This window comes from Globicephala melas, chromosome 2, assembly GCF_963455315.2.
Source record: "Globicephala melas chromosome 2, mGloMel1.2, whole genome shotgun sequence".
Classification (NCBI taxonomy): Eukaryota; Metazoa; Chordata; class Mammalia; order Artiodactyla; family Delphinidae; genus Globicephala; species Globicephala melas.
Window position 1 is genome coordinate 154,534,763 of NC_083315.2, and position 27,028 is coordinate 154,561,790.

Sequence of the window (27,028 nt, forward strand, 5' to 3'; positions counted from 1 at the left end):
CTCATCTTACCTGGGTGTATATTGAAAAAATAGAATCTGTAGCCTTTCAGACTCAAACCCATTTCAGATAAACTAGGGGAAAATGTCCTACCTGGAGATTTTCATCTCATTAAAATGCTCTTAAAAAGTTAAGCCCCTTTGAGATACTTGAGTTTTTCTGCTGTCTTCTCCCCAGGGACTGGCCGTGCCTGTCTGTGACTATTTTTTCTGAGGCTGGATGCAGAACAATTTCATGGTTCCAAGCTTCCAGATATTGATGTGTTGCAAGTACACACTTCCGTGGCACCAAATAACTAAACGAATATCATTCAATAACCAATTTTGTGGGGAAAAAGATGATTTCTCCCCATTGTATGTTAGTTTCCCAGCAGAGAATGAGAAAAATGCAAATAAGAGATGAGGTAAAGAACCTAAATATAGATAAAAGAAATTCAAGGAATCGGAGCACGGTGTCCTCTCCCAGAGTCTCACTCTTCAGTGTCATTGTTTTTTGTATTTTTGTTACTTCCTCCACTCAGATATCTCCAGAGAGGCAAAGGTTGGAGCCATATTGAAACTTTATGCTGCTTTTCTTGCTTTTTCATATGACCCACTATACCACCATCACCTACAGCATTCTCACAGTTCAGAAGAGTTCCATTAAATTTTTAATATACTGTCTTTTTTGATGGCAGAGAGCCCCTTTTGCTGAATATCAGCCCTAGACACATGAATTATATATCTATAAATACACTCATAAAACAAAAAAGCAGGGCAGCCTTCAGGGCTAAAATAGACCTTTTATATCCCTAGTGATCTCTCTGGTTTAAAGAAAAGCACAACCCTGTCAAAAAAGGGTATATATTCCTGATTTAAAATGCTAACTTTAAGGAATATGGATAGTTCTTATTCCAAACCAAAGAAGAATTCTGGGGATGGAATAGGAAATTAGAGTTGTGATGGATTACAGGTTTTGTATTACTCTGCCTGCAACCCCTTATGACTTTAAGCTTGTTGCTTCTATGAATACTTTCATAAGCATAGACATCTGGTAGATCACTGATTTCACGGTCTTCGGGCAGTGAAAAAAAAATTATCAGCTGCTCCAACATTTCTGAGGAAACTCACTTTAGATTAATACAAATAAACATGAAATCTTAAATAGCCTTCTGCAATCTAAGTCATTTCTAGTAAGGATCTAATGGTGGGAGAAACACATCCTTCACCTCCTTATCTCAAATGATGTGTGCCCTTGGACCTCCTAGGACACTAGAATCATCTTAAATCTTAACTATGGAATTTGATATTAAAATGGACTATACACCCCAACTCACATACTTGTCCCAGGCATCTTCCACATTTATAGTTACCCAAAAATTTCCCCCTACTTTCATTTTAATTCCCCTTTGTAATACCAACTCCTACATCCCAGTGGACTCCCTTTTAAATTAAAGACATTTTTCCAATTCCTTGAGATGCCAGGAGAGGGGAGCTATGAAAGTTCCTATGATTTCATTGATTAAATACTACCAGGATTTGGGCTCAAATGTCCCTGACAGGGGCATCATTTATCATTTTTATCACTGCTACTAGGGTTAATAACAAAATGACAAAGAAATTGAAGATTAGCAGTTTTAACAGATTCTGTTATTTAAACTCTGCAACAGCATACCCATCATTTTAGTTTGGAAATAAGCTCTTACCATTTCACTTAAAGGCTCACCAACCTTTTAGAAGCTCTTTGTAAATTAGTGAGCTTCAAGACCCTCTTTTCATTCCCTTATCAAAAGGATGATTTCCACTTTTTTTTTTTTTTTTTTTTTCTGCTCCAAGAGAGATACTCACATTAGGGTGTTGAATGAGAAGCGAATAGCAAAGGAAAGTGGAAGTGATTCAACTGCAGAATGAGCAGTTTGTAGATTTTGTAGAGTTTTAACAACAAAGACACAGTGGAAGCTTTAGCTGGGATTAAAAAGACAAGGGGGTAAAAAAAAAAAAGGCAAATGTAAGACTCCAGTTGGGTGTCATAGATGGTAGACTAAAATTGCAAATGAATGCCACTCTGTAATCATGAAGACAGTGATATTAATCTCACTTAAAGGGACACTAGCATCCTACTTAACCATTTGCCTTTATATTTAATTATTTGTTTCAGGACTTTGCCTCCCAACAAATCCGTCATTCCTTGTCCTTTATCCCAGTTTACTCTCCACTTAATAAACAATGGGTTGATTTTTATCCTTGCCCTAAAAAGCAAATGACTCTCGGTATTTGTTCCAGAAAAGAACACCCATTCTAGGTGAGATGGGTACAAAAACCCTGTCTTGTTCTCTAAAGGGAAGTAAAATCATCCCTGAGCGATCCCTAGGGAACCTTTAACAGACTGCATGAGGCTTCACTCCTCTCTCCTCACTGCTCTTTTCTTACTCAGACACTGCCTTCTTCCACATATCATCTTAAATATAACACTCCGGGCCTCCCTACCAGAAGAATAAGAAGAAAAGGCAACTCAGGGTTAGTTTTAGGACTGGCTTACCTTAAGGGACCTGTGTTCCAAATCCCATTTATAAAAATTAGCAAAAGTATGTAAATTATGCATTAACTAAGTTGCAAGATATATGAATTACATATCTTCACAATATAAAAAAAATAGGCATCCTTGTCCAGGAAAGCAAGTCTGAAGCTTTGTCAAATCTGCAAAAACCGGTTTGCTCAATAGTTTCAAACTCTGAGCACTAGAAGAGACGCTTGGGGCTTAAAGCACAGACTAAAATATCATCTTGAGAGTCTCAGAAAGATTCTTGTTTTATCTCCCCACATGTGCTAACATCATCAGGTAGGCCGGGGATGACTGTACTGTGCTCTCTTGTCCCTTCCCCTTCCTTAAGATACACATTACGTACATCGTTGCCACGCTCCCCAACTCAGTTTCTCTCTGCAGAGGATAAAAGCTTCCGATGTGGTGCAAGCAGTTCTTCTCTGGTGCTCTGAAGGTGTGCAGTAGCTTTCTTTTCAGGAGGCTTTTTCTTAGCACACCTGAAACCTGGACAGTTTAGATGCAGCAGGTCAGAAAGAAGACTTCAACCCTAATATCGTATTATCATCTCAACTGTCTGACTAACTGGGTCAGGGACATATCATGCCATCCCTGCTAGAGGATTTTTAAAAACAATAGTTGGAATATTTTTAAAATAAATTTAATGAAGGGACATGAACTGTGACTTCTTGATTCTTTCTCTGTTTGAAAATAACACTGTAAAGAAACACAGGAGAGACTGAAGACTGATTATCTTGCTTACATACATGAATAATAAGCTTGGCCCTGCAATTGGGTGAGTAACACCCACCACAGAATATTTGTGGTGACCATAATTTGCAGGGCACTATGATTTAGTGAACTATTCTGAACTTCCTTTCCTGACCTAGTCCTCATATGTTTATAAGTGCAGTAACTAGGGTCTGTGGGTAAACCGAGAAATATCTGCCATTCTAAGAAATAAAAGGAATCCAAATTGGAAAAAGGAATCACTGACTTTAAAAACTACTTTGCTATCTCTACATTTCTGAATCTAAAAGTAAATTTCCAGTAAGTCATGGATATGTAGGCTGGGTATTCTTAAAATCTAGTGTCGGCTCAGTATATATTACATATAGCATAAAAGCAATATATAAATATAATACTAGACCAATGCAAAACAAGTTGTTGTTTTATAGTCAGGGGAATTTCTGGAAAAGCATAATCAAGATGGGCTTGTTAGATGAACATTTTCAACCTACTGTAAGTTTCCCTTACTTAGCGTATAGTAAATGAAGACTGCACGTGATAAATCTGAAATAAAAGGTAGTAACTTAAAATACTAAAGATGAGCTCTTTTATATTCCTTAATCTTGACCTCAGTGACACGGAAAATATGTCATTCTCATCCTAATGGGAGCAAATAAGTAGAAACCCAAGAAAAAAATAAGGAAATGCTATGGCTCACAGATTAATCACATGCATATGTGCATGTACGTACACACACACACACACACACACACACACACACACACACGTAATTTTCATGGTCAGTATTTGCAACAGTGTAGGTGAAGGTCATTATCCCGTAAGCAGATCCTGGAAAAAGCCTATTTGAATTCTATCTAAATAATTACTTGAGAGTATCTTTAAAAATCTAAGCCCCCCGGAGCAGCTGGGCCCGTGAGCCATGACCGCTGAGCCTGCGCGTCCGGAGCCTGTGCTCCGCAACGGGAGAGGCCACAACAGTGAGAGGCCCGCGTACCGCAAAAAAAAAAAATCTAAGCCCCCAATCTAAGGATTTCAGGTTTTGATGGCAAGAGGCATATAATGGGCTAGAAGTATAGCCCAATAATCAGCCTAGAAGTAGAGAGGATCCGTATGTGGATCCAAGTCATTTTATTATAATTTCTGAGGTGTAACCTATGAACTATACATGCATTCATTGAGTGTGGCTGTGAATTGTTTTTCTACAAATATACTAATTCTGTTTTTCTTTTTCTTTTCAATCCCAGGAGGTGAATTAGTTATCCCTCTTCTTGTAGAAGACCCTTTAGCTACCCCTCCTATTGCTACTCGTGCACCTTCCATTACACTCCCCCCTACCTTTCGCCCCCTCCTCACCATTATTGAGACCACCAAAGATTCCCTGTCCATGACCTCTGAGGCGGGGTTACCTTGCTTGTCGGACCAAGGCAGCGATGGTTGTGATGATGATGGCTTGGTGATATCTGGGTATGGCTCAGGGGAAACCTTTGACTCTAACCTGCCCCCTACTGATGATGAAGATTTTTACACCACCTTCTCCTTGGTAACAGATAAGAGTCTTTCCACTTCAATCTTCGAAGGTGGCTACAAAGCACATGCGCCCAAGTGGGAATCCAAGGACTTTAGACCTAACAAAGTCTCCGAAACTAGTAGGACTACTACCACATCTTTGTCCCCTGAGCTGATCCGCTTCACAGCTTCCTCCTCGTCTGGGATGGTGCCCAAATTGCCAGCTGGCAAAATGAATAACCGTGATCTCAAACCCCAGCCTGATATAGTCTTGCTTCCGTTGCCCACTGCCTATGAGCTAGACAGCACCAAACTGAAGAGCCCACTAATTACTTCCCCCATGTTCCGTAATGTGCCCACAGCAAACCCCACGGAGCCGGGAGTCAGACGGGTTCCGGGGGCCTCAGAGGTGATCCGGGAGTCGAGCAGTACAACAGGGATGGTCGTCGGCATTGTGGCTGCTGCCGCCCTCTGCATCTTGATCCTCCTGTACGCCATGTACAAGTACAGGAACAGGGACGAGGGGTCCTATCAAGTGGACGAGACGCGGAACTACATCAGCAACTCGGCGCAGAGCAATGGCACGCTCCTCAAGGAGAAGCAGCAGAGCTCGAAGAGCGGCCACAAGAAACAGAAAAACAAGGACAAAGAGTATTATGTGTAAACACGACACCGCTAACGCTACGCGAATTTAAAACACAGGATTATTTCTATATAAATATATAAATACTTGGAAAATGAGATTTCGCAGATGTCAGAACTGTTCTAACTATGAGATGGGGTATACCATGACTATGGTGGGGAAAATCATTTTTAAAAGAACACACACAAAGATGTACCTACCTATAAGATTCAGCCATGGCTGCTTTGATTCAGTCACTGCTCGGAGACAGTTCTTTCTGCCCTGCTGTGTCGTAAAGCACACACTCTGCCCTTTGGAGCGAGCAGATGGCTCCCCCCCACTTTCGTGGACTTGGAAGCTTCCTCCTCTTTAGGACCTTTCATCCAAGGTAGAAGACTTCATGGCTTACTTGTTCCATAACTCCAAGTGAGTCTGTAATAATGTTTGTGAAGCTTGACTGTAATAATGTTTTTTTTTTTTTTGGTTTAATTATGTAAAAAACGAAAACAAAAAAAAAAAAGAAAAGAAAAAGTTAAAAACAAAAACAGAAACAAAAAAAACCCCACCCTTATCTGGGTCTGGCCAGTGTGTGTGTAACTTTTCAAGATCTGAGGGGAAAAAATGGCTTTTGGGTATTTGTTTAATTTTTGAGACTAACTGGACATAAGTTAAGAAGAAGAAGAAAAAAATCTCAGAAAACAGAAGAGAGACTATTGCCATATGAACTCAAAAGCTACCATGGTGTCCACTCTACATATCAGGTTGTGGTGTTTCTAGAATCTGTTGTCTATTTCCTATGCGATGCTTTGCTGAACACATAGCAAAATCATGGGATGGATGATAATATTGATTTGAAAAGCTGGTTCCTCAGGATCGAATTCCAGAATTTGCCACCCAAACCCTGAACAGATGGGGTTAGGGCTGGTTTTATCAGAGCTATTGGCTTTACTTAACAATATTGTTCCTGTCCATGAGCCCAGCCAAATTGTGGTAAAGGAGAAAGCCCCTTTCTCCTCTAAAACAGAGCCTTTCCTAGGGAAGGGGAACGGGGGTGGGCTGGATCTGTGACTGATCGAAATGCATGCAAATATAAAAGAAAAGACAATACAAGAAGGCTGTTAAAGAATCAAAACAGACAATAGGTGAGTTCAACTTGTGATGGAACCACAAAAGGTCACACAAGCCAAACATGGCATGACGGAGTGCAGAATTCATAGTTCTTTCCCCGCCCCCAACATGATAATGTTTTTCCTAGTGATTTAATTTTGCAGCCTGACATTTATGGATAACTCTATCCTTCCATTTGCTCACGTCTCCCTTCACCCATCTTTTCTAAAAATAATAAATGAATAAAGCTGCTGTGACACACAAAAAATGGAATTTAATAGTATAATATATATAAATAAATATATATACAGATATATTTATCATGGTATGTTTGATGGGATGACTGAAACAGGAAAACTGTTAAAATCTTGAAGTGGAATGAGAATGTTGTTTTAAAAGAAAATAACAAAACGACAAAAAAGTAAACCTTAAAATGTGAAGTGTGAGTTTAATTTTGTCACAGTTAACTGTGTCAAAGAGAATAAAAAATCTTCTCAGATTTTGTTTACATATTTTATTACATTTTTGCTGGTATAATTCCTTAGCCACCTGTGTACATACTGCTTTGAGAACTGTTCTTTCCTTTCTATTTGTTTATTTCAGTTTGTTTGGTTTATGTTCCAGTTGTCTTTCTTTATGAAAAGAGGAAATGATGTACAGAAAAACAATAAACTTGTTGTGTGGCCATACCTATCCCAAAAGCAAGAGACAAAGCAAGACAAATATTCACACAAAAATGAAATGTGTTCTCTGGAGGGTCAGATACATACAGTTTCTTTTGTACAGATGAAAATCAATCAGCTGTTTAGATTTAGAAATCTACTCTTGCTGGTTTTTGTAAGTTGCATGAATATTTGACTTTGAAAAAGTATCTTAAAGACGTGGGGCAAACGCAATCTAAACAATGGTAGCCTTTACTAATATGTATGGAAAGAGGTGTTCTTCATTACCTGATATTTCAATGTGTTAAGAGTTTTGGATTATTTTGTTGTCATTGAAAAAGACAGGATTATAAAGAGATATCAAAGCACGATTTAGATAACCTAAATGGCCCAACCTATATGAAGTTGATTATATCTCGATGTCTGTAAAAGATTGCTGTTCTTGGAGTCTTGAGGTCTTGTGAACTGATTTCCTGCTTTCTTTCTTTACATTTTTTTATTTGAGTAAAAATACATTTATTATATTCCTTTTAGTGTAAGTTTCTATTTGGACAATTTTATGGGAACATGTGCATTCTGTACGTGAGCTTCTATCATATTGCTGTTGTTTTATGAACAGACTCTTAAGGAATTTATTTTATGATGTTGTGAAGTTACTGCTTTTTCTTTTTCCTTTTCTCTTTTATTTCACATTTGCATTTTAGTTCAAGGATATGCTTAGCAATAAAATGTTCTTCCCAAAAGCTTGTATGATGATGTATTTTTATTTTCCAAACATTTGGTAAAAGACCTTGTACTGGGGCTAAATATGTCATGTCGAATTAAAAGCCAAGTAATCTAGGACCATGTTCATGTGAAATAAAATATTATAACCAGTGACTGATACTTATATAAGCTTATCAAAAGTGACATATTTGGGGGCTAAACAATTATTGTCTGTCAACTGAGGCATTATTATTTAGACTGCTATGATAAAGTAACCGGGAGAAAACACTTTTCTGAACAGGTAAGATGACAGAAGCATTGTATTCTGGAAAAAATATTGTTAGATACTATTTTTTTTAAATGTTTGGCAACGTTTAAGTATTTGCTGTAAGTTAACAACCTTACAGAACCCTGTTCATGTTTGAAACACTGCAAAGCTTTAAAGGCATTCCTTCCAAGCCTCCCGCCATATTGAAATTTGTTAGAAAAGTACTAAATCCAAAGTCAAAATTTAAATGAGTGCTCAAATTTTAAAAGCTGCTTTCTAGATTTTCAGATTACAGAATTCTGCTAGCATTCATTATAGCTGGAACCTTTCTCATATCTCAGGTGTCCTCGATATGCTGGTTCCTTAAGCACATGCTTACTTTGCCAACTGGATAATCCATCATGATACTCTGCATTTTTCACCATGATCTAGAAATGTGTGTTAACTGAACACCTGTACTCTAGCCATATATTGGTTACCAATTTTTGAAGAGTTAGAATTAAAAGCAAATATAATTAACCCTGTTCCTTCAGATTTCCCTGGTGGAATGGTTATGCTATTAACTGTCATGGAAATGGAAAAAAAATAAGCCTCAATGATGTCAAACTATCGAAAGTTCCCTTTTTGATTCCTGCCTCAGATAATTTACATGAAGCAATCATTTATCAATGCCTATGATATGCCAGATGCTATGTTAAGTGTTTTGGTTTATGTAGTCGGTTTAATCCCTGAGTGGTAGATAGCATTTTCCTCATCTTAAAGACGAGGAAACAAAGACATGACGAGCTTAAGGACAACTTGGCTAGTACATTTCTAATCATGTTGAAAGTCAGGGGGGCTTCCCTGGTGGCGCAGTGGTTGAGAGTCCGCCTGCCGATGCAGGGGACACGGGTTCGTGCCCCGGACCGGGAAGATCCCACATGCCGCGGAGCGGCTGGGCCCGTGAGCCATGGCCACTGAGCCTGCGCGTCTGGAGCCTGTGCTCCGCAACGGGAGAGGCCACAACAGTGAAAGGCCCGCGTACCGGAAAAAAAAAAAAAAAAGTCAGGCCTTGCTGACCTGGAGGTAAGTGGGATGTCGTGAAAAGGGTACAGGCACTGAGGCCAGACACAGCTGAGTTGGAACCCCAGCTGGACTATTCACTGTGTATGGGCAATTTCACTATGTCTCTGAGATTTGACTTCCTCATCCGAAAAATGTGACACCTCAGTGACCTTTCCTCACAATATAGTTTGGGTAAAAAAAATTGAAATAATGTGTTTTGTGATAGTTACAGAGTAGGGGCTCAACAAGGTTAGTCTCCATCACTTGAGTTCTGTACTAGTCATTTACAATAGCTGCCTTCTAGAATTGCAAATTCTACAATAAATTCTGTAATAAAAAGATTTGTTTAGTAATTGTTCAAGGAATGTTGCCAAGTCATGACTTGGGTTTACTAGCTAATTGATAGTAAATCAATTTATCAATTGATAATTGATAAAACTAGTATTTTCTAATCATATACTTTGATTGAGGGCATGACTGCAACTAGTAAACATGTGTCATTGACAACTGGTAGCATGAATCTGTCTGACAGCATATTTTAAGCAAGTGACCAAAAGTTAGGGTAAGTAAAGAAGGTACAAATTTCAGAAAATGTTCAACTTCCAGAGAAATTCTGAGACGATGGTTAATGTGGTAGATTCATCAGGATCTAAGTGGCATGTGCTCAGATACTTTGGTTAATGTCCATGAGCAGAAATAATTTATTATCTCCATGAGGGAGTATTGAGACGGTACCGTCCCTTTCCAGTGTGTTTAACTTTGGCCACAGGCTTTGGAATCAGAAAAGCTTAGTTCAAATCTTGGCTCTGAATCCTGGGTCTGTCCTTTACCAGCTGTGAAACCTTGAGTAAAGTGTGCAGTGACTCTAACTTCATCCATGAAACTGGAATGATATGGCCTCCTCTTAGTGCTATTCTATAATTAAATGAGCTAATGTGTATACAAGTGCCTGGTTATAAGCACAGTGGCTGGCCAATAGCCCTCAAACAGTGATGCCTAAATTGTCTTATTAATCATCTGTTATTATCCTAGAAGAAAAGTAATACAAAATTCTTTATTAACGTCTACAGAAGATACATATAGGAGAGCCCCAGAACAATCATATGACTTCTGTAACCTAACATCATAATTGTTTTTATTCCTCTTACAGTTGAAATCACACCGATTTATTGATTCTTTGAGTTCTCCTTGAGTTTTCCACCAGAAATGTGCCTACCCCTGTAAAGCTCTTTACCTCAATCAACTCCTTCAGTATAGAGGCCATAGAAAGTTTCAAATGATAAACTATTATTTACCTCAAAGGGCAGTCTTCCATGCTTCCCAAATCATAGTTATTATTGCCTTAGACACACCTTCAAAATTCTGTATTAGCTTTCCCTCCAAAGACTTTCTAAGTGTCACTATTTAATGTGTAATCCGAGAACCACTTTAAGCATTTACTCGTTTGATAATTCAACCAACATTTACTGAACACTCATGTGCCTGCCAATCTACTATTGGCTATTGTCACTTTGTTTCAATGAAAGCAGAAAATGGAAATGGGAATTTTAAGCCTTTTTAACTCTTGTATAGATCCATATAGGCCCAGGTTCTCTTCCCCCATATTCAAGTTGAAGTTTGATTTTTCTCCCAAAATATCCCAAGCTGTATTTGTCCCAGTTGAAATCCTGATACTGTTTGAGATTAGTTTGATGATTAATGTATTTATTAGGCATTATTAAATGATTACTATGTCTTAAATTGAGAGGGTTGATGAGTTTATAATCTACTATTATAATCTACTAAGGGTTGCACAATCAAGCTGTCAAAGTTCAAGTGCAAACTAAGCTCTTTGGGGGTTCAGAAGAAATAACTTATGGTAAGGTTTCACAGAGGAGGTGACATATTAGGTAAACCTTGAAAATTTGATAGGCAGAGATCAGAGCTGCATGCCATTCCAAGCAAAGTACTGAAGTGGGAGGCAGTAGGTGAAAACCATAATTTAGATGGATCACAGATTGTATAAAGTACACTAGTGGAAGATATGGCTCAGAAGGTTTTCGAAATTTGTCAGTGAAAGGGAAGAGAGAGACGAGAGAATGTCTTGAGAAGTTCTCAAGGTCAAGGGTTAATTTGTCATTGAGCGAAGAGGACACAGGAGGAGAAAGGCAACAACTGATACACTCTCAGAGAGGATGAAAGATTATTGGAGTGATCAAGTTTCTAGATAGAGGTGTTACTCTGAACAGAGAGGGGGTAAGCTGTTCTTCCAATAGAGCAATGAAGGAGAAAATGGAATCAGAAACTGACATATTGCGGTGGAGGTGACAGAATATGGGACAGCTATAGTCAGAGAACCTCAATATTCTAGATAAATCAAAGGCAAAGTTATGTACCTAATAGTGAAGCTGTGAGCACGTGGCAGGAGTCTGTTGACAACCTGTTAGGTAGGCAGCTAATGAAAGTGTTTGTTAGAAGTTGGCTGTCTTTATCTGGCATTAATAGCAATACTTTAATGCAGATGTAAAGAATGGACTTGAGGACATGGGGAGGGGGAAGGGTAAACTGGGGCTAAGTGAGAGAGTGGCATGGACATATATACACTACCAAATGTAAAACCGATAGCTAGTGGGAAGCAGCCACATAGCACAGGGAGATCAACTCGGTGCTTTGTGACCACCTAGAGGGGTGGGATAGGGAGGACGGGAGGGAGACGCAAGAGGGAGGAGATATGGGGATATATGTATATGTATGGCTGATTCACTTTGTTATAAAGCAGAAACTAACACACCATTGTAGAGCAATTATATTCCAATAAAAATGTTTAAAAAATAGCAATACTTTATATTTTTGCAACATTTCTTTTATATTTCATGACTTGAAATCCAATCTCGTGGTTCCAAAGTTAGAACTCTTTCAATTATGTAATGGTGACTCTAGAGAAACAAGTCATTTTATACTTCTTCTTCAGAGCATTTGGAGCTAAGGAAGAGCATGAGAAGATGTTGTGTTAGTCTACTCAGGGTGCCATAACAAAATGCCATAGGTTGGGTGGCTTAAATAACAGAAGTTTTTTTTCCCACAGTTCTGGAGGCTGGAAGTCCCAGATCAAGATCCGGCAGGACTCCTTTTTTGGTGAGGACCTTCTTCCTGGTTTACAGATGACCACCTTCTCACCCTGTACTCATATGAACTTTCTTCTGTGCATGTGCAAGAAAGAAAGTCTCTCTTCCTCTTCATGTAAGGCCACAGTCTTAGCAGATCATGTCCCCACCCTTAGGACCTCATTTAACTTTACCTCCTAAAGATCCTATCTCCAAATACAGTCACACTGGGGGGTTAGGACTTCGGCATATTAATTTGGGGGGTGGCAGACACAATTCAGTCCACCATAGATGTACCTGGTGTTGGGAATTGGTAAGGTGAAAATTTTCAAGTCTCAAAGGAGTCAAGGAATCCAGAAGAAACTCTAGCCTAATTGATGTGAGTACATGTGCTAGGTAGAAGAGCAAATAAATCCAAGAGAGACTAAACAGAGCAGAATAGGATCGTAGGAATAGGGACCAGGATTTGAAAGCAGCGTTAGGGTTGTATGAGAGGCCCTAGAAGACAGGAACAGCTAAAGGGAAGCCAGAGGCAAATTTGGAAATATATTAAATGAATAATGTGAGCTTCAAGAGACTATGTTTAGGTACATGGGTTCTGGAGTCAGAATGCGATGGCATGCGTTCTGGTGCTGTAACTTTGGATAAATTACTCAGTCTACATAAGGCTCAGGTTTCGTTCCTATAAAAGGAAATTATAATATTACCTATTGTGTAGGTTTGTCAGGAAAGGTTCAATAAAATAATGCATGGGAAAATGCTTGACCTATACCTGACACGTAATAAACCTTAATAGAAGTTGATCATTGTTACAATTTGGCCTCGTTATCTGACTCAGGCAGGATCAAAGATAGCTGCTACTTGCATGGCTAGCCAGCATCAGAAACTGCATAAATATATGGGTTAGGCAATCACTCTATTTTCTACTTCTTTCCTTTGCCAAGAAAATATAAAGTGCAGTTGCTTGCTCCTTGGCAAAGTTTCCCCTTTACTACCACTAAAGTTCTCTGCGTCCAGGGTCCAGCTTGGATTATGCCCAGGGAAGGCTCACATCCTGAGATTTTCACTCCTCGCCTGGGTTTCTAGTCCTTGGATTTCCTGTGACAGTTGGTCAATTAAACACCAGGAAGCCAAGAGGTCTTCAGAGAACCTTTCGCCCCTTTAGTGATATGCATTATTTTTTTTTAATATTTTATTTTATCATGAACGCTTAACGTGAGATTTACCCTCTAATCGACAATATAAAATTTCAGTTAAGAATAAGTTCTAGAGATATGCGGTACAACATTGAACCTACAGTCAACAATACTGTGTTGTACACTTAAAAGTTCATGATCTTTCTTAAGCTCTAAATTTGTTCAGTTAATCACCTTGAACTGAATTTGAATCTTTCTATATATACACATAAAGCATAAGATCACAAGTTCAAGAAAAATTAAAATTTTTCTAAATAAATTTGAACTTTTTCCCTCACTTTAATCCAGTAGCACAATTTATTAATTGTATTCCAATGGGTCAATGAATACTGATAAATGTAGTAATTAACTGCACCTGGTCCATCAGCAAAATGATATCCTAGTCACACAGACCTTCATCTCCAAAGCAGAAAGGACCACGGTCCCCTCTTCCATGCCAGGGATCTCTGTGTACTTTGGGTTTGTTTTTAATTTGACTTTATACTGTGAACATTTTCAAATATTTTCAAAAGTAAAGAGACTAGTATAACAAAACCCCCATTTATTCATTATCTAATTTCAAGAATTTTAGTATTTTGCTATTCTTGTTTTATCTATGCCCACCTCTCCATGAAAGAGGTCCTTTAATACCACACAATGTTAAGAAACACAAAAGAAGCATTAAAAGAATAGTTTTTGTTGGGTCTCTTGACCTGAGTCTTATTCTTGTTCAATGTGTTTCAGAATAACTAAACCTAACACTCTTTCCAATGGGCAATTAATGGCATGATTCCAGTTCTTTAGTCAATGACAACATGAAAGACGAGATTAACAGCTAAGTAGACTCTTCACCATTTAATGAGATTGCCTGAAAACTGAAAGGATTTTTCAGCTTGTACGTATTTCAATTCAACTGTGTTCCATCACTTTTTGAAATGAATAGAGAAGTCTATAGATTATATACAGCTGCTTAATCTTTTGTAAAATGTGACATCTTGGACTAGAATCCATGTTCTCCTTCAAGGGAATGGTAAGGGAGACTACTACTTATTCGCACCTGTGGAAGCTAAGAAATTCTCAGTTTTACCTCTAGAAATGTGATCACAAATCTGCTAGCATTTTTCCCTAGGATTATATTCATGTATTTGCAATAACTGTACACTGAATTTGCCTGAGTCTACATAGAATAGATAGTTCATTAAGCACATTCTCAAGTTATGTTATCACGGCTCCACTGTCGGTTGAAAATCATGATTTTCTCTTCTTTGCTCTCACTCACTGCAGTTTTTGGCCTAGAATTTTCATCATAAAAGTGTTATGAGAGAGAGAGAGAGAAAGTTATTCATAGACTATTTGATAGTCTTCTTTTCCATCGAAAAGTCAAAATAAGTGTTAGGAAAAATGGATAGAACCACCACAAACTCTTGCTTCTTGGTTTCATGGGGAGAATGAAACCAAGAATGAAGAGTAGAAGAGTAGGTTTCAACAAGTAAACCACTTTCCTGTTTCTACTCTGTGCTCAGCCGTTTGCCTATTTATTTATTTATTTATTTTATTAAAAAAAATTTTTTTTGCGGCAGTTGGGGGAACCCAGCAGACCACACATAAATATTCTTCTTAAAACAAACAAACAATAAAGGTTGTCTAGGTTTGCAAGGAAGGACAATTAGGCAGGGTGAGAAGTGGAGTGCAAGGCAGTTTAAATTAAGGGTATCATTAAAACTGCAAAACTAAAATTTCTTTAGTATTATGGTGTAGTTTTCGATGTTAATACATACTCAGGAAAATGTGCTTATGTGCACGTATGGGCATGAGTAACCAGATCTGGGTTTTTTTTGTTTGTTTGGGATTTTTTTTTGCAAAATGCTTTACTGTTTCCATTTGGCCCAAGGCTTGGGAGAGGGCTCAGGGCGGTTACAATGCTGCCTAGTGGCCGCAGAGAGAGGCTTCAGGCAGATGCCCTGATACCATCGGGGCTTCTCAAAGGCCGCTGGGCTTCGGCTCCTAGTCGTGCTTGAAGCTGAGCCTTTGGAAGAGATACTCGCCCAGCCCAGCCTGTGGACCAGCCAGCCTGCGGAGGTTAGCCAGATGATCAACGTCTACTTGATAAGTTTCAGCTGCTCCTCCAGGAAGCGGCTCTCCAGGAAGTCACAGAGGTGGGGGTCTGCCTGCGCAGAACCCAGGACATGCCGGTCCACGAGGGCCTGATTCAGGTTCTTCTCCATGAGAATGGTGGCTTCCCTCGTGTCCTGGGTCTTACCCACTCATCTTGGGACGCCTTCTGCTCGTCCTGGAAGAGGGCGTGGCTGCCTCGCTGGTTTTGCATTTTCAAGAGACGCTAGGCACCCTCACGCTTCTCTTCGGCCAATTCACAGAAAACGTGGTCCACGCCTTCCAAAGCCACATCGTCGCGGTGGAAATAGAAGCCCAGAGAGAGGTAGGTGGAGGAGGCCCGCAGATGCTTGTTGACCTTGGTGGAATAATTCCGACGAATCTAGGAGCTCATGGTTTATTGGTAATACGGAGCTAGGCTCAAAAAATGGTGTTGGCTAGTCTGGGTGACCAAGGATAGCTGAGTGGCAGATTCCTAAGTTTGCGAAGGAAAAAAGGTTGGAGGGTGGTCAGAGGATGGAGCAAGGGGCGTCGCTGGGTCTGTTTCATCCGAACTCTGTTGAAGCAAGAGACAGATCTGCAGGACTGCTGAGCACCCTGCCCAGACCTGTTTTGATGTGCAATTTGAAGTGGGAAAACTAGGATAGCTGTTCCTTATAAACCAAACAAGGAGGGAAATGTGGGCAAGAGGAGGAGAGCAGAAGTAGAAGAGCTGCTCCTAAATTCCTGTGGTTTGTAATTGCTTAGAAGATAGGTCCAGAATTAGAGCATCTAAACAGTTAAGTCTCTCCCTCCTCTTTCCTTCTCCCCCTCTCCCACCCAACCTCTCCATTCCAGAAATAGTGTCAGATGTTGACGAATAAGCTCTGAGTTTACACACACACACATAGCCTGCACTCTTTCGTAAAAAAGGAAAAAAATAGGTACTTTTATGGTAATTGCAAAATGCTTTAACCACTGTGCTGGTCTTTTGTGATGGTCTTTATGTATCTTTTTCTCTTTTCTCTTTTAAATTTAAAGCTTCCTTAAACAGTTATATTATAAACATCATTTCCTTAACATATATTATGAAGACATAAGTCACTTCTCTGTGTAGTTGGACAGGCCTTTCTTGACTTCCTCACCTGGCAGGTGCAAGCTGCAATTTGATAAGATCTATATGCACTGGGGCAGTAGATTTTTTGGTTTTTGTTTGATGAATCCTAATTTTTTCTAGCTTTATTTAGGTATAGCTGGCATATAATATTGTGTAAGTTTAAAGTGTGCGAAGTGCTGATTTGATACATGTATATATTGTATGTGTATTGTATACATGTGTGTGTATATTACCACAAGTTTAGTTAACATGTTCACCACTTCACATGACTTTTTTTGTGTGTGACGTTTAAGATTTACATTCTTAACAGCTTTCAAGAATACAATACAGTATTGTTAACTAGAGTCACCATGTTGTTGGTTAGAGCTCCAGAACATATTCATCATAGAACTTGAAGTTTGTACCTTTTTACCAACATCTCCCCTTTCCCGCGGCCACTCCACCCCTGGCAACTACCAGTCTGCTCTCTGCTTCTCTGAGTTCTGCTTTTTCATATTATACGTGTAAGTGAGATCATACAACATTTGTCTTTCTCTGTCTGACTTATTTCACTTAGCAAAAGGCCCTTGAGTTTCATCCATGTGTTGCAAATAGCAGAATTTTCTTCTTTTTATGGCTGAATAATATTTCATTGTGTGTGTTTCTATATTATATATTATAGATGTATTATATATATATCACATTTCCTTTATCTGTTCATCTGTCAAAGGACATTTATATTGTTTCCATGGCTTGGCTAATTATGAGTAATGCTGTAACGAACGTGAAGGTACAGATGCCTATTTAGGATGGTGATTTCATTTCCTTTGGGTATATATCCAGAAGTGGGGTTGCTGGTTCATACCATAGTTCTATTTTTAATTTTTGGAGGAACCCCATACTGTTTTCCATAGTGGCTGCAACAATTTACATTCCCACCGACACAAGGGTTCCCTTAGTTTCACATTCCCGCCAACACTTATCTCTTGTCTTTTTGATAATTGCCATTTTAACAGATGTAAAGTGGTAGCTCGAGGTGCTTTTGGTTTGCATTTCCCTGATAATTAATGACATTGAGTGCCTTTTCATGTACTTATATTTGTATGTCTTCTTTGGAAAAATGTCTATTCGTGTTTTTTGCCCATTTTTTAATCATATTATTTGTTTTCTTGCTATTGACTTGTAAAGAGTTCCTTATATATTTTGGATATTAGCCCCTTAAAAGAGATATAGTTTGCAAATATTTTCTCCCATACAGTAGGCTGGCTTTTCATTTTGTTGAATTTTTCTTTTGCGGTGCAGAAATTTTTGTTTGATGTAGTTCTTCTTCTTAACTTTTGCTTTTGTTGCTTATGCTTTTGGTGTTACAGCCAAAAAACATTTCCAAGACCAATGTCAAAGAGCTTTTTCTCTTTGTTTTCTCCTAGGAGTTTTACACTTTTAGGTCTTATGTTTAAGTATGCAATCCATTTCAAGTTAATTTTGTTAGTGATAAAAACAGGGGTCCAAATTCATTGTTTTGCATTTGAATATCTAGTTTTCCCAAAACCATTTATTGAAGAGACTATCCTTTCCCCATTGGGTATTCTTAGCTTCCTTGTCAAATACTAGTTGAATGTATACATGTGGGTTTATTTCTGGGCTCTCAATCCTGTCCCATTGGTATATGTGTCTACTTTTATGCCAGTACCATACTGTTTTGATTATTATAATTTTATATTCAATAACTTTATATTACAATGTAATATAGTTTGAAATCACGAAGTATGATGCCTTCAGCTTTGTTTTCTCTGAAGATTGCTTGGCTATTCAAGGTCTTTGTGGTTCCATATGAATTTTAGGATCATATTCTCTATTTCTGTGAAAAATAACATGGGAATTTTGATAGGGATTGCATTGAATCTCTACATGGCTTTGGGTAGTACAGACATTTTAACAATATTAAACTCTTCCAATTCATGAACATGGGATGACTTCCCTTTTATCTGTGTCTTTTTCAATTTATTTCATCAGTATCTTATGGTTTTCAGTGTACAGGTCTTTCACTGTCTTGGTTAAATGTGTTTCTAAGTATTTTATTCTTTTTCTTTTGTTTTTTTTTTTTTGGCTGCATTGGGTCTTCACTGCTGTGTGCGGGCTTTCTCTAGTTGCCGTGAGTGGGGGCTACTCTTCGTTGAGGTGCACAGGCTTCTTATTGTGGTGGCTTCTCTTGTTGCAGAGCATGGACTCTAGGCATGTGGGCTTCAGTAGTTGTGGCACGCAGGCTCAGTATTTATGGCTCGTGGGCTCTAGAGCACAGGCTCAGAATTGTGGCACACAGGCTTAGTTGCTCCAGGGCATGTGGGATCTTCCTGGACTAGGGCTCAAACCTGTGTCCCCTGCACTGGCAGGCAGATTCTTAATCACTGCACCACCAAGGAAGCCCAGTATTTTATTCTTTTTGATGCTATTATAAATGGGATTATTTTTCTTTGTTTCTTTTACAGATAGCTTATTGTTAATGTATAGAAACAGAACTGACTTTTGTATGTTGATTTTGTTACCTGAAACATTACTGACTTCGTTCATTCTAACATTTTTCCATTGGAGTCTTTAGGGTTTTCCATATATAAGACCACATTATCTGCAAACAGAGATAATTTTACTTTCTTTCTGATTGGATTCTTTTTATTTCTTTTCCTTGCCTATTTGTTCTGTCTCGGACTTCCAGTACTATGTTGAATAGGAATGGTGAGAGTGGGCACATTCGTCTTGTTCCTGATCTTAGAGGAAATGCTTTTAAACTTTCACTATTGAGTATGAAGTTAACTGAGTTTGTCATATATGCTGAGGTACCTCCCTTCTCTACCTACTTTGTTGAGAGCTTTTATCATAATGATAGAGAATTTTGTCAAATGCTTTTTCTGCATCTATTGAGATGATCATAGGATTTTTATCTCTCATTCTATTAATGTGATATCACATTTGTTGTGATCACATAAATATCACATTTGTTGATTTGCGTATGCTGAACTATCCCTGCATCCTAGGGATAAATCCTACTTGATCATGGTGTATGATCCTTTCAATATGCTATTGAATTTGGTTTGCTAGTATTTTGTTGAGGATTTTTGCATCTATGCTCATCAGGGATTAGGCTGTAGTTTTCTTTTCTTGTAATATCCTCAGCTGGCTTTGGTATCAGTATGATGCTGGTTTTTGATTACTAATTCAATCTCATTTCTCATTATTGGTTTGTTCAGATTTTCTATTTTTTCCTGATTCAGTCTTGGTAGGTTGTATGTTTTTAGGAATTTATCCATTTCTTCCAGGCTGTCCAATTTTTTGGCATATAATTGTTTATAGTAGGCTCATATGGTCCCTTGCATTTCTGTGGTATCAGTTGTAACATCTCTTCTTTATATTTTTGAGTCATCTCTCTTTTCTCATGGTAAATCTAGCTAAAGATCTGTCAACTTTGTTTATCTTTTCAAATAACCAACTATTAGTTTTGCTGATCTTTTCTATTGTTCTCCTGTTCTCTATTTCTGCTCTGATCTTTGTTATTTCCTTTCTTCTTTTAACTTTGGGCTTAGTTTGTTTTTCTGCTTCCTTAAGGTGTAACGTTAGATTGCTTATTTGAGATCTTTCTTTTTTCTTAATAGGCATTTATCACTATAAATTTTCTTCTTAGAACCACTTTGCTGCAGCCCATACATTTTCAAGTGTTGTATTTCCATTTTTGTTTGTTTCAACATATTTTTGTATTTCCCTTTTAATTTTTTCTTTGATCCATTAGTTGCTCAGGAGTGTGATGTTTAATTTCTACATATTTGTGAATTTTCCAGTTTTCCTACTTATTAATTTCTAGTTTCATATAATTGTAGTTGGAAAAGATATTTGACATGATTTCAATATTTTTAAACTTGCAAAGACTTGTTTTGTGAATGTAATATCTGTCACTGGAGAATGTTCTGCATGTGCATGAGAAGCATGGGTTTTCTGCTGCTGTTGGATGTAATGTTTTGTATAGGTCTGTTAGGTCCATTTGGTCTAAACGAGAGTTCAAGTCCAGTGTTCCCTTATGGATTTTCTGTCTGGATGATTTATTTATTGAAGTGCATTATTAAAGTCCCCTACTACTATTGTATTGTTGTCTCTTTTCCCCTTCAGATCTGTTCATGTTTGTTCACTATATTTAGGTGGTCCAGTGTTGGGTTAATGTTTATAATTGTTACATCTTCTTGATGAATTGACCCCTTTATCATTATATAATGACCATCTTTATCTCCTGTGACAGTTTTTGGCTAAAAGTCTATTTTGTCTGATATAAGTCGCTACCTCTTCTTTCTTTTGGTTTCCATTTACATGGAATAACTTTTTCTATCCCTTCACTTTGAGCCTATGTGTATCCTTAAAGCTGATGTGAATTTCATGTAGGCAGCATGTAGTTGGGTCTTTTTTTTTTTTTAATGCATTCAGCCACTCTTTACCTTTTGATTGGAGATTTTAATCCATTTACACTTAAAGTAATCATTAATAGGTAAGGGCTTACTATTGCCATCTTATTGTTTTCTTGCTATTTGGAGTTCCTTTAGTTCTTTTCTTCCTCTCTTGCTGTCTTCTTTTGTAAGTTGATAATTTTCCATAATGGCATGCTTTGATTCACTTCTGTTTATTTTTTGTGTATATACTGTAGTTTTTTTGCATTGTGGTTACTATTAAGGTTACATAAAACATCGTATGAATATAAAAGTCTATTTTAAGCTGATAACAACTTAACTTTAATCCCATACAAAAACTCTACCTTTTTAATACCCTCCATTTCATGTTTTTGTTCTCATGATTTACACCTTTTTACATTGTGCATCTATTAATAAATTATTTAAACTATAGTTGTTTTTAATACTTTTGTCCTTTAACCTTTATACCAGAGTTAAGTGATTACCACACCACCATATTACAGTATTGAAGCATTCAAATTTTACTATATATTTGTCTTACCAATGTGTTTTATATTTTCATATGGTTTCATGTTAGTGTCCCTATATTTCAGCTTGAAGAACTCCTTTCAGCATTTCTTGTAAGGCAGGTCTCTTGGTGATGAACTCCTTTAGCTTTTGTTTATCTGGGAAAGTCTTTTCCTCCATTCATTTCTGAAGGACAACTTTGCCAGGTAAAGTATTCTTGGTTGGCACTTTTTTCTTTCAGAATTTTGAACATACCACCCTACTTTCTCCTGGCCTGCAAAGTTTCTGCTGAGAAAGCCATTGATGGACTTATGATTGTTCTCTTGTATGTGAGGAATTTTTTTTCTCTTGGTGCTTTTAAAATTCTCTCTGGCTTTGCTTTTAGATAGTTTTTTTATAATGTGTCTTGGAGAAAATATTTTTGAGTTGAAATTTGTTGGGGGGACCTATGCATTTCATGAACCTACCTAGATGCCCAAATCTCTCATCAGATTTGGGAAGTTCTTAACCATTATTTCTTTAAATAAGCTTTCTGCTCCTTTCTCTCTCTGTTCTCCTTCTGAGACACCAATAGTGTGTAGATTTTTCTTTTAATGGTTCGTATAATTCATATAGGCTTTCATTCTTTTTTCTACTCTGACTGGATAATTTCACATGCTCTGTCTTCAGGTTCACACATTCTTTCTTCTGCTTGGCCAAGTTTAATATTGAAACTTTCTATTTCATTCTTCAGTCTTTGTGTCTAGAATTTCAATTTTTTTTTTTAATGCTTTCTGTTTCTTTGTTGAACTCTCACTTGGCTCATGCATTGCTTTCCTAATTTTGTCTAGTTGCCTATCTGTGTTTTCTTGTAACTTACTGAATTTCTTTAAAAGGATTATTCTGAATTATTTGTCAGATAGTTCATAGATCTCCATTACTTTAGGGTCAGTTATTAGAACTCTGTTAGTTTCCTTTGGTGGCATCATGTGTACCTGATCCTTCTTGATCATGCTTACTTGCATTATTATCTGCATATTTAAAGAAACAATTTCCTCCTCCAGCCTGTCTCAGCAGATGAGTGGTGTTGCTGACTTCCTTCCCTACCCTGGTGGGACATAGGATGTGCTGCAGAGCTTCTTTATGTCTCTGGCCAGCCTTCCTAGTTAGGTAGGGCTGGAGCATATCCTTGGCAATTGGGCAGGGCCAGTGACTTGCTCCCCTGTCCAGGCTCAGCCTGTAGATATGCTGTGAAGTTGCCTGGCATCTCCAGCCAGATTTCCTGGTTTGCCAAGGCTGAAAGCTATGCTTAGTAGTTGGCCTGGGCCACTGTCTTGCTTCCCTGTTCATGTCGGTCTCTAGAGTATGCTTTCTGGATAAAACAAACTGCCAGCTGTGGATCCAATCCAGGCAGACCTGGCAACTGACCTCCCTGGACAGATGGGGCCACCAATTCAGCTCTGCAGAAGAGCAGACCCACGGGTTGGGATCTGCACTTGGGCACTACCAGCAGCAGTAATGTGATCTTCCAAGATCCACAAGCACATTGCTGTGAGGCCCACCCCATTTCTTCTCCAGCTGATTTTTCCCACTGGTAAATGTAAGGCAGTACCTAAGTGTGCCTCCCTGAAAGCATCCCAGAATGCTGGAGACACTGATGTCCATCTTGAGTTCTCCTCTTCCCGGCGGAGAAATTATACATCCAGAGAGACCGCTTCAGTGTGGTGCTGCATCCGCTTGGGGGAAGGGTCTTGCAGTCAGAGTGAAGCCACTTCTTTTACCCTTCTAATGTGTTTTATTTCTCTTTCTGTGGTCCAGTGGAGTGCTTTAATCTCACCCCTGAGTTTTGAGATCTTCACAAAGATGTGTTGTCTGTGGATAGTTCCTAGTTGCTCTTTCTATGAAGGACACTGAAGTTGAGAATCACCTACTTTGTCTCTTACTGACATCACTCTGGGCAACAGGTTTTTTTTTTTTTTTAATTAATTATTTACTTATTTTTGGCTACATTGGGTCTTTGTTGCTACATGCAGGCTTTCTCTAGTTGCAACGAGCAGGGTCTACTCTTCGTTGTAGTGCGTGGGCTTCTCATTGTGGTGGCTTCTATTGTTGCAGAGCATGGGCTCTAGGCGCACGGGCTTCAGTAGTTGCAGCATGCAGGCTCGGTAGTTGCAGTACACAGGCCCTAGAGCACACAGGCTTCAGCAGTTGTGGTGCATGGGCTCAGTAGTTGTGGCACGCAGGCTCAGTATTTATGGCTCGTGGGCTCTAGAGCACAGGCTCAGTAGTTGTGGTGTACAGGCTTAGTTGCTCTGCGGCATGTGGGATCTTCCTGGACCAGGGATCGAACCTGTGTCCCCTGAACTGGCAGATGGATTCTTAACCACTGTGCCACGAGGGAAGTCCCTGCAATAATTTTTATAATTAGACAGCTTGATGTTATGTTGCAGTAGCTGCCAAGTGTGTGTTATTAAGGACACTGGGTATAGATATGTTAATGGGCTGTGGGGAAATAAAGGGAAGTTGGACCACTCCTTAATCATAGTTAACATTGAAAACAGAAATTCTTATATTTTAAAATTCAAGGATCTTACAGGTCAGCATTGACATGTGACTTTGATATTTCCATCACATAAATCTGTTGAGATGAGACTGTTGATCTATTGAAGTCAACTTTGTTAATCTCTGAAAATGAGATTCCAGAAAGCCATACCCTTACCAAAAAGCCCTCTACAGGTACACACACAAGGGAAAGTTTCCACAGCTCAAGCCAATCAAACAATGCTCAGATGAAAGAGTGGTCTCCGGTTCCCCAGCCAGTGGGCATTCAAGTATTGGCTTTGGCAGGCAGGTGCTGGATGACACACAGAAGGAGCCCTAAGGGGCTGTTTCCCCTTACACCACTTCAAAGAAGTCTGGATTTTCAATTTATTTTTTAAAAGCAGATACACAGTAAACATCGAAATGTGAGTTTTATGCTAAATACATTTTGGTTTCACAGCAGTTATCTCTTGCTGCCAGAATAGCCCTAAGGATTAAGATGGTTTATTGGGATCAAAAGTCTAGGAGATTTATTATAGTGCAGACTATTTACTCATTCCCATTAAAATGCCAATTATGCTTACTTCTTTGCCTCTCTCTCTTCCATCTCCTGTCTTCCCTCTTCCATAACCCATATTCTATTATTTTATTTTCCTGCTTTAAAATGAATCTACTTGGATTTTTATCCTTTATCAAAATTGAGTCCTTGCAAACTCTCTGACTTTATGGAGTCCAGGGAGTGGCAATGGCGTGTGATGTAGCTCATTAAGGTCTTGGGAACTCTGAGTCCCTGGTTAGCAACACAGAGCAATAAAAAAAAGTATTTTCAGGGACCATATCTGATGACTGGAGAGAAGGATGTACCTTTGGAATAATATGTTGTGAAGAATCACAAACACCCTAGCTATAGTCATCTACAATTTAAAGACATGTAAGAGCAAAGATAATTTGCTGTCAGGTATTTACTTTACTTGGATAATGAGGAAGATTACCTATTTTATAGCCAAATTCTATGTAAAACATTCAACAAGACAGATGAGTTTATATACAATATGTCAGCTCTCAAGAATAGACATGAGACATCAGAAAACATGATGACTTAACTAAGAAAGCTACAGCCCAGGAAATAATTCTACAGGACCTGATAATGCATCCACATTACAAGAAAGCCAATCCGTGAGTCCATTAGGCTGTGTTTGATATACAGAGGCAAGTGTTTGCTATACCCCGATAAATTCAGCTCGAATGCTCAGTGACTATTACAGTGCCTGGCATGGAAGAGATCTCCAGTGAGCTTCTGTGGAAGGAACAATTGAATATTGCTAACCTGCTACTCATGGGGTGTGCAAATACATTGCTATCATTTTCCTTTTTTTTTCTGGTATTAGGCTTAGAAAGATCTAGACCAGCTGTTGTCAAATTCAGCATGTATGAGAATCACCTGGAGAGCTCTTTACAACACAGGTTGCTGGGCTCCACCAGAATCAGACTTTCTGATTCAAGAGGTCTAGGGTAAGGTCTGAGAAGTTGCATTTCTAACATACAAAGGTGATGCTGTGCTGCTGGTGCATTTTGAGAACCATGTTGCCTATAAAGTGATGAAAGGACAATTATACACTTGAGGGCAAAGAAGTGCTCAACTCTGCTAATTTCAAAAAGCATGATTTGTAGCTATTGGCCAGACTTGGAGCAGTTACTGTCTGCTGCTAAGGTTTCCATTACAGATGCAAGGAGAAAAGTTTCTCACTCTTGCTTTCTGTCTGTCTGATTGAGGCAGCCAAGATTGAATAGGGGAACATAGAAGAAAAACATGGTATAACAGTAAAAAAACATGCAGAGAACTTTTGCAACTCAGAAATGACCTTGTAAACAGTGAAGACCTGTTTTACTCCAAAGAAGAATCTAAAATTTGACTTTACATGAGAAGAATTGGAAAATCTTTTCTCTACACCCTCACCTTCTGGTTGAGTCTACTTTTTCAAGCTTAAAGTTTAAAACTAATTAAATTAAAAGCCAAAAGTAAAAAACATTACTTGAAGTCTTTAGTTGCCTGATAGCTCAGGTGCCTTCCAACTTGAAAATTCTTTGAGTCTCTGGTCAATTATTTGAATCCCTATTGATATGGCAGAGAAGGAAGCTGATTTATTATAGGCAAAAGATAACATAAAAAATAAAATGACTACTGCAAATTGAGGCTTTGTTAGGCTCTCTGCTAAACTTTGTAGGTATTATCTCATTTATTCCTAATAACAATCCTTTGAGATCAGCACCGTTTCTCTCCCTGTGTCACAGCTGAGAAAAATCAGGCTAAGAGAGTTTAAGTGACTTGTCCAAGGTCACACTTCCAGTAGGTTGTGGAATCAAAACTTGATCCTTTCCCAATACACAAGAATTTAAAATATGTAAGTGAAGCTGCAAATAGGACATGGTAGAAGAACCAGTACTAACAGCAATATTAACAGTGCCAACTGTAATGATAGCAATTAGAGTATTAGTACTAAAGAGCACTACCATATAGGTATTACTATCCTCATTTTATGTTTGAGAGAACTTGGAAAAGTTAAGCAATCTTCCTGAGGTTATATAGCTTGGCAAGATATGAACTAAAGTCTAAGGATTCTAAAGCTCACGTTGTTTATACACCACCACCAAACCCTAATATCAAGCAGTACCCTTCCTCGACCCTTTAATGGCAATCCACATATGAAATACAAACTATTACATTAATGTAACTAGAAGGTTCCACAAAATAAAAATTCACTGATTCCCCATTGACAGCAGAAGAATGATGTGATGAACCACCTTATACATATTGTTAAATTTTATGTCCATATCCAAAAGTGTTTTGGGTCCAAGGGTATATTTATTTTTATAATTGATTTTTATTTGTATCAAAGAACTACATGCATGTAGCCTAATAGGACAGATAATAGTT

The 27,028-nt window shown here is 38.4% G+C and overlaps 1 protein-coding gene across 21 annotated transcripts in view; it reads left to right on the forward strand.

Moving 5' to 3' along the window:
- NRXN3 (neurexin 3) overlaps positions 1–7,910 on the forward strand; it is a 1,711,975-nt gene extending 1,704,065 nt beyond the window's left edge. For 10 of the 21 annotated variants that reach the window (XM_060295124.1, XM_060295129.1, XM_060295128.1 and 7 more), the window contains one exon: positions 4,510–7,910. In XM_060295124.1, coding sequence (XP_060151107.1) covers positions 4,510–5,435 — 926 coding nt within the window. In that variant the 3' untranslated portion in view covers positions 5,436–7,910. The remainder of the gene's footprint in view (positions 1–4,509) is intronic. The other 11 variants (XM_060295132.1, XM_060295133.1, XM_060295134.1 and 8 more) reach the window with 2 other exon arrangements.
- Positions 7,911–27,028: the final 19,118 nt, after the last annotated feature.